A 7,401-nucleotide genomic window follows, 5' to 3' on the forward strand; every position below is an offset into this window, starting at 1 on the left:
TGGAGATTACTTCTCAGTGATGCAAGCTAAAGAAAGGAAATGAACTCTATCACTTGGGGGGTAAGGGGAGTCATGAGGACAAAACACTGGGAGAACCTGAGGGAAGGGGTGACACTTTTGAAAAGAAACGGACTCAGGGCCTAACTGTAATCCCTCTGTATTTCACCTTTAGAAGCAAAAGAATCATCTGAATCTCAGAATGAGTGTGAAGCTCAGCCCTTACCTAGAATGATAAAGAAGAAACGGGACAAGTAGCTCCAAGCAGGAATTCCTGTATTGTGTACAGTGTGGAAGGAGTCAATGAAGTGTGTGGCCCACCCATCTCACAACTGAAGCACAAAGGTTTCTGTGTTGAAACCCCAGTATTTCTTCCAGGCCATCTGAAAGGGAAGAGCTTTTTCTGCTTCTCATTGTGAACATGAGACCCAGCTATCAGTCTCATGGCCTTGGTCCTAAGGCATAGATTGGAGCCATGCATTATCCTTCCCAACCCAGTCTCTTATCCATCTCCTCACATCCTCCTTCACCTTCCTTGTGCCTGATAAACATTACATGAGGTTGGACACAAGACTCATGCACGTATTCCCAGCTAGTGGGGAGGCAGCAATTGGGAGGAACACAGTTCAGGGCCAGGCCAAATAAAACTGTTAGCACGGACATGCTGCTGTGGCTCAAGTGGTAGAGTGCTACCCATGAGCTGAAGAGCTGAGGAACAGCACCCAGACCCAGAGTTCAAGCCCCACAACTGATAAAACAACAACAACAACAACAAACTGTTAGCATGACCCCATCTCAAACAGTAAGCTAGATGTAGCTCCATGGTTGACTGCAGGTTCAAAGGATCCTGGTCCAACCTGAACTAGGACAAACTAGGAAAGGTGATGATAGATTTGCCTGAGAGAAGAGTAGTGAGTAAATTACCAATGTGGTGTGTCACCAACAATGATAAAAACTGACATGCAGGGAACAGCGGCTCATGCCTGTAATCCTAGTTCCTCAGGAAGCTGAGATCTGAACACTGCAGTTCAAAGTCATACTGGATGGGACCGTCCAAGAGACTCTTATCTAAAATGAACCACCAAAAAGCCACAAGTCATAGTCTTGAGCATAAAGTTTAGGGGCAGTGCCTATGCCCTGGGATCAGGCCCCAGGATCCAAACACCACTATGACATAACTAACCTCACATCTAAGTATATAAGAATTAAATTATTACAAAAAAGTACTTTAGATTAAAATAAGAAAGAACAGAACATCCATCTACTACAGGCAGAGAATCACAGGTCATCTGCAGTAGATGCAATGGCAATACACAACTTTATTAATCTCAAATATATTTTGTTTATAAAGAAAACTCTACCAAAAGATTGAAAATTGTGATACATATTTTCTGCTTATATTCCAATAAAACTAGAAATTCATGATAAATAGCTGAAACAAAATATCGACTTGAAAAGAGAACACTTCTTTCTAAATCATTTTTGAAAACAAAATTAGGAAAGCTATCTGAAAGCTCCTCACAGAAGAAAGGAAACATGCCGGGCGCTGGTGGCTCACTCCTGTAATCCTAGCTACTCAGGAGGCTGAGATCTGAGGATCGCGGTTCAAAGCCAGCCCGGGCAGGAGAGACCGTGAGACTCCTATCTCCAATAAACCACCAGAAAACCGGAAGTGGCGCTGTAGCTCAAGTGGTAGAGTGCTCGCCTTGAGCTGAAGAGCTGAGGGACAGCGCCCAGGCCCAGAGTTCAAGCCCCATGACCGACAAAAAAAAAAAAAAAAGAAGAAAGGAAACATTTCTCTTTTCAACAAAACATTGTATCTTCAGCTTTGTTGCCCCTCTCATCACATCCAGCACTGATGCTGTTAGGTCATTCCTTTGGGCAGTGATTCCATTATGAAGTTGAGTTTAATATTCTACTCTTGCAACTCATAGAATTTATCATTTCATGAAATGCAGCTTTCATGGAAAAGGTGAACTCTATGTGATTTCTGACTGTGCAATCTGTCACTGTATGGCCATAGATATTAAGCTGTAAGTTTTGACCGTGTTAGGTTTCAACAGTCCGCAAGGATATCTGGAATGGCAGCGTGTATCTCAGTTGTATAAGGTTGAAGATCTCAGGCTGCTGAAACACTGAAATTGCAGATGTGAGTCACAAGCACCTGGCAGGTAATGTACAGTGGAGGATTGAAACAACATTCCCTTCCCAGATGGTGAGTGTGCATTATCCTCTATTGCTCTCTTGCTGGGCTCTTTTGCCACTGCTCTGTGGGTGATTCTAGGAGCATAGTCCTCACTTTCCTTCCTGGTCATGTGTGTCTGCTTGGCCTGCTGACATTTTGTCCACTGGAACTCATATTGTGAAGTAAACACAAAGGGGAAGTGCTCTTGCCATGGCTTTCTTCAACTGTGTAATAGAGAAAAGATAATATATCTTCTTCCTGTAACTGGCATAAGAGCTCAGGAGGGCAACTATTGAAGAATTATTTGAACTCAGTGAAATGATGGGTAAAGAGGATTTATATTCCCTTAGGAATCTGTGAGTGGCTCTGGCATTTGACTGATGTGCTTTCTGTGATCTATGCTGTTTTACATGTTTTCCTGTGCTTTCTTTCATCAGTATGCTTACAGTTTTAGGAATGTTCTTGGGGTGGAAGAACTGTGATTTTGGTGTGACTACGTTTAGCTCTTCTTGCAGCTTCAGCAGTGTCTCCCTCCCTGAAGTACTGCCCTGGGTCTGGTGTGATCTCATTTCATTTCCCCCCAGGGTCCTGCATGGTGACTCCACTCCCTCCCAGAAGGTTGAGGTGGATTCCCTGCCTGCACAGAAGCCAGCAGCTTCTCACACAGATGATGACTGTTGCAAAGGAGACGTTTCAACACTGAAATTTCAAGGCTTGTGGAACAGTTCTCATGAGAACACCTGACTGAAAGCCTAGCCCCTAGAGGGACCTGCTCTTGCTCATTCTGCAGGAAAAAAAAAAGAGCTCAAAGCCTGAAAGGATTTCTTCTTAGAATAGAATATGCAGAAGTCTCTGCCATTAAGGAAGGCAAAGAAAAGCACCCACCAAAACCTTGCTCTTGTAAAGAAATGGTTTTAACAGATTATTAGTGTTTCCACATAGATTTTTAATCTAAATGACCTGACATTTGAGTCTTTGTGCATTGTGCAATGCATTTCCCATAACTCATTGGAGAATATGATTTTCTCTGGTTGGAGTCCAGGCATCTGGGCTGAATAAAGGACAGCCTAGGATAGAGCCCCATGCCCAGCTTGCCTGGAGGGCTGGGGGCTCAGGAACGGCAAGATTCCCTCATATTCTGTCATCTTTGCCATGTAGATGTTTGGGGCAGACTGATACAATCAATTGCAGTGTGAAGAAGGCTTGGGTGAGCTCCTCAAGTGCACGCTGGGTACATGGCTGCCATTCCCACCGCTGAGCTGATCATTTGTCTCCAACTGGGAACTACCATTGTTGCTGAGCTCTCTTGTCAAAGCCTGGCAACTGAATGGAGGGACTGCCTTAATTCCAGGGCTTCCCTGAGCACACAGGGCTGTCCCACACCCACTGCCCCCTGGGCTTGAGGCAGCCTTCATTACTGTTCATTTTCAAGTACCCATGTGCCCCATCCTCTGAGGACCACCGTGGGACCCCAATGAAGGAAGTGAGGTGGGCAGAGGTCAGGCCACACCACCCAGACAAAGGCTTGTGTGGCAGGTGGTGGGATGGCAGCCCCAGCTCATCAGGCTGCCTGTCCCACCACCCAGACCCTGGGGAGTCCCTGGCCCCTGGGCCAATGTACTTACTTTCCTGAGTGCTTCCCCAGGGGAGGGCTCCTCTTGTTGTTCCTGGTCAGGACAAGTACCCGGCGGGGAGGCTCCAGCTCCCTGGATAGCTTGGAGCTAAGACAAGAAGTAGCTGGTTGGACAGCAGGCTCCACCCTGGGCTTCCCTCCCAGGGGCCCTGGGGACTCAGGAGCTCATACACCCTTCCTTCAACAGGTCTCAGTGGGAGGCTGACTCAGGCAACAGGCTCTCATGGACTGGTGCTGGGGATTCCCATGTTTGTTGCCCCCACAGCCTACCCCAACTCACCTTTCCAATTCACTGAGGCGGTTCAGGTTGTTAAACCAAGACACGAAGTTCATGTCAGGAAGCACCTCGAGCTCCTGACACGAGCCCTGTAGTTCCTTCATCAGTGCCATCACTGATTGAGAGAAAGGACACAGTGGTGATGGACCTGGACCAGGGCAAGGTAGGCCAGGCGGCTTACTTCGGGTCTTCACTTGGCTTCACTCTTGTCTCTCCCCAACACACTTGCCTTTCTCTACTGAGGTCCAGTGCCCAACCCCAGCAAGCTGTCCTAGATCCCCAGCTCAAGGCCCCATCTCCTGACCTCTGCAGGACAAGTGATGTGACCATCCACATCAGAGGGAAGAAAGGACCTAAGGGACCCGCACAGCTGGCTGCCTGCAGAGGAAGGTGTCATTTTCTCACCTCTCTTCGTCTTTTTATGTTCAGCCAAGAGCCCTGCAAAGCAAAGACTATGTGCTAAGAAAATGCTGTTTCCACTTGGCGCCCTACCAAGTCCTTCCAGCAGAGGGCAGGCTGGGTGCACAGCTGAACTAGGATTGCTCTCAGTCTAGGGCAGGGAGGCCTAGATCCTGAGGACAGGGAGCTCACTGCTCAACTCTCTGTGGACATGGCAGACACTTGAGGCTTCCAGTGACAAGGCCATGCTATTCACACATGCTATGTCAGCTTGAGCACCTGCGTCACACTGCCACCCTTGCTCACCACCCTCTGAGGGATGGCCCCATGTCATCAGCAGCACTGAGGTCTGAGGGCATAGGGCATCACAAGTAGGATTGCTGTGGTGCTTGGCACTCTGGGGCTGGGGAGGACGTGGGCTCTTGCTGGAGGTCAAGGAGCAGGGACAGGCTCTTTGTCCCCAATCTGCTTTCCCAGGGCTGGGGCTCTGTTCACTCACATCCTTGGAATCTTGGTCTTTGTGCAGTGAGGCCAGGTGTGTGAGGATGGTGCCCAGGTAAGGGACTGTGCCCTCGGGATAGTCCTGTGGCATTGGGTGCAGAAAGATCAGAAGAGTCCTGTTAAGCTCCTCGCAAGAACCCGACTCACAACAGCCCCATGGAGCCATCTGCCTAGCAGAACTTGGGGCAAGACAGCCTCATTCCTCAATGATCCACCCTCTACCCCATACCAAAGACACAGCCCTGCATGGGGAAATCTATCTAGGTCTGGGCCCCTCCAGGGCTGGCACCTGACACACAGGCAAGGTCTGTGGCCCTGTCCTTCACCTGCTCCTCTACTCTTGTGCAGGCCTTAGTGCAGTGGCTGCAACTCTGCTGCAACATGCCATCTGAGCAGAGGCCAGGTGTGATGGGGCATTAAGGGAGTGGGCCAACAGGTAGGGTGGGCTGGGGGACCCCCCTCAACTACTCCTTCTAGAAAGCCCCTGGCCTCAGGCATGCACACTCACCAATTGTTGAGGCTTCTTGCAGCCTCTCTTGAGTTTCTTCCAGAAGCTCTTGTATCTGGACTCTCGCCCCTGGCAGCAGTTAGCATGGATGTGGAACATACTCATTCTCTAACCATTCAACCCTCCAGAGTCCCCTCTTGCCATGTGGCGTGACAGCCATGGCTTGGGCCCTAGGATCTCAGGCTCCCTGGGACCATCAGCACTGTATCCCTGGGCAGGCCAGAGCATATGCCAAGGCCTGTCTCCATGGTGGATGTGGCCATTTGCATCCCCTAAAAGATGTTTCTGTGGCTGCCTGATCTGGAGGGACCTCCTGACCTCACGTGACTGGCTAGGCATCCCTCCTGGGAAGGGAAGGCCACCCAGAAATAGAGCCAGGGCATGGCTTGGGCGTGCCAGGCTGGCGGGGTGTAGAGAGGCAGCCTCAACACAGGCCACACTCAGGAGGAAGCTTGACAGGAAATCTCAGCAGCAACCTTGACAACCCAACCCTGTCACTTTCTCCACCCTCCTCAGACACCCAGGTGGCCTCCTCCACTCACTCCACTGGGTCCCCAGGGACCTCCTGTTCCCCATACAATCTGTCCCACACCCAAGCCCACGACAGATGCTTCTCCTAGCTATGTTGGATATGCTCCTTGAATTCCATCAGAGAGAAAATTTCCCTTGCCTCCGTCCAGGGGTCAAATCTTATTCCGGGGCTCATACAACCTTGTAGACTTGCTCCTGGCAGTGTATCCTCCTCAGGTCCTGATAGACAGCTACTTTCTCCCTGGACGATGGGCAGAGACAAGGTGACAGATGGGAGAGGAAGGGAGAGGAGGAGTGTGAATGGATTTCCCATTTTGAGGCAGGACTTTATGCTAATGGGAACAGAGCTGTGCAAGGAGAGCCACTGTGACCCTTAGGTCACATGGTTAGGAGCAAAGTCTTGAGGGGAAACCTCCAGCTCCACCCCAATTCCCAGAGTGGTTTTGCTTGGAAGAGCACTGCACAGACTGGTGTAGCTGGGATGTCTCTGAAGGAAAACTTCTCCAAGGGCCTTGTGCAATGTATGGCAGAAGAGGAATCCCAACCTAGCAGGCGAATCCTAGGCAAGGCCATAGAGCTGTGGTCTCTGCCATGGGGCACTGCCATTGGGCTCCCAGAAGATGGACGCTAAGCTGAGGAAGCAAGAGTTGCCCAGGAGAAAGGTGCACCCACCTGCAAACCAATCTCCACGTCTTCTTCAGGCCTTGGAGCTGGCTGCTCTGCAGAGCACACACAATTCCAAAGAAGGTGGAGATATTTTTTCGTAGGTGGCACTCCTAGGAGTGAAGAATGGGTGAGGAGAGCTGTGGAGGAAACTCCTGGGGTCCTGCTTGGCCTGGGCTGGGCCTTTGTTACTAGGCTGAACTGGGACAGCTTGGGGGAGGGGAATGACAGTGGAAGCAGGGCAGGAATGCACACAGCCCAAGTGAGGGCAGAGTAGGAGGAGGGCTTTAAGGGTCCCCGGGCCCCTCCTGTTCATACCAGAGCCACCTCTATCCAGTGCTGCACCACTTGGGCTCTCTCTGCTGCCTCCATGCTGTGGTCCCCAAGGCACGTGCTGATCACACAACTGGAGACCTGCTCACAGTGCTCCAGGATGGGAAGCAGAGTGGGTGCCAGGCGCTCCAGACACGCCTTCTGGTCATGTTCGGCATAGATGTAATTCAAACAGTGGTAAGGGACGAGTCTTTTGAACAGATTCTGAAAAGAAGAAATAAATGGTCAGCGTGGCTCTGCCCTGAGGCAGGTGTGGCAGTAGAGGTGCAAAGGAAAGCCCGCATGCCCAGCCCTGCCAAGCTACTTACGACGGCCATGATGGAGAACTGATCTGCCTTCTCTTTGGGCAGCCAATCTAGCACTCCAGCTGTCTC

The 7,401-nt window shown here is 50.4% G+C and overlaps 2 protein-coding genes across 2 annotated transcripts; both read right to left on the minus strand.

Moving 5' to 3' along the window:
• Positions 1–3,362: 3,362 nt before the first annotated feature.
• Positions 3,363–4,200, minus strand: LOC105998293 (ral guanine nucleotide dissociation stimulator-like). Its single transcript, XM_013032972.1, has 3 exons — positions 4,096–4,200; positions 3,808–3,903; positions 3,363–3,505 (listed from the first exon to the last, which is right to left on the minus strand). Exons 1-3 carry the CDS (start codon positions 4,194–4,196, stop codon positions 3,364–3,366), a joined length of 339 nt encoding a protein of 112 aa, XP_012888426.1. The 5' UTR covers positions 4,197–4,200; the 3' UTR covers position 3,363.
• A 41-nt stretch (positions 4,201–4,241) lies between these two features.
• On the minus strand, positions 4,242–7,072 carry LOC105998294 (ral guanine nucleotide dissociation stimulator-like). The gene is made up of 5 exons (XM_013032973.1): positions 7,013–7,072; positions 6,704–6,807; positions 5,501–5,569; positions 4,991–5,074; positions 4,242–4,530 (listed from the first exon to the last, which is right to left on the minus strand). Exons 1-5 carry the CDS (start codon positions 7,064–7,066, stop codon positions 4,518–4,520), a joined length of 324 nt encoding a protein of 107 aa, XP_012888427.1. The 5' UTR covers positions 7,067–7,072; the 3' UTR covers positions 4,242–4,517.
• Positions 7,073–7,401: the final 329 nt, after the last annotated feature.

The sequence above is a fragment of the Dipodomys ordii genome, unplaced genomic scaffold (genome assembly GCF_000151885.1).
Source record: "Dipodomys ordii isolate 6190 unplaced genomic scaffold, Dord_2.0 Scaffold160, whole genome shotgun sequence".
In the NCBI taxonomy this organism is placed as follows: Eukaryota; Metazoa; Chordata; class Mammalia; order Rodentia; family Heteromyidae; genus Dipodomys; species Dipodomys ordii.

What these genes read in the sequence shown, in the direction of transcription:
- LOC105998293 (XM_013032972.1), bottom strand. Translation starts at nt 4,196, where the DNA reads ATGAAGGAACTACAGGGCTCGTGTCAGGAGCTCGAGGTGCTTCCTGAC. An exon ending in CGCCTCAGTGAATTGGAAAG is followed by an intron (nt 3,904 to 4,095) that starts GTGAGTTGGGGT and finishes TTCTTGTCTTAG; the next exon opens with CTCCAAGCTATCCAGGGAGC. An exon ending in CTGGGGAAGCACTCAGGAAA is followed by an intron (nt 3,506 to 3,807) that starts GTAAGTACATTG and finishes CCCTCCATTCAG; the next exon opens with TTGCCAGGCTTTGACAAGAG.
- LOC105998294 (XM_013032973.1), bottom strand. Translation starts at nt 7,066, where the DNA reads ATGGAGGCAGCAGAGAGAGCCCAAGTGGTGCAGCACTGGATAGAGGTG. An exon ending in ACGTGGAGATTGGTTTGCAG is followed by an intron (nt 5,570 to 6,703) that starts GTGGGTGCACCT and finishes AACTGCTGCCAG; the next exon opens with GGGCGAGAGTCCAGATACAA. An exon ending in GCAAGAAGCCTCAACAATTG is followed by an intron (nt 5,075 to 5,500) that starts GTGAGTGTGCAT and finishes CCAATGCCACAG; the next exon opens with GACTATCCCGAGGGCACAGT.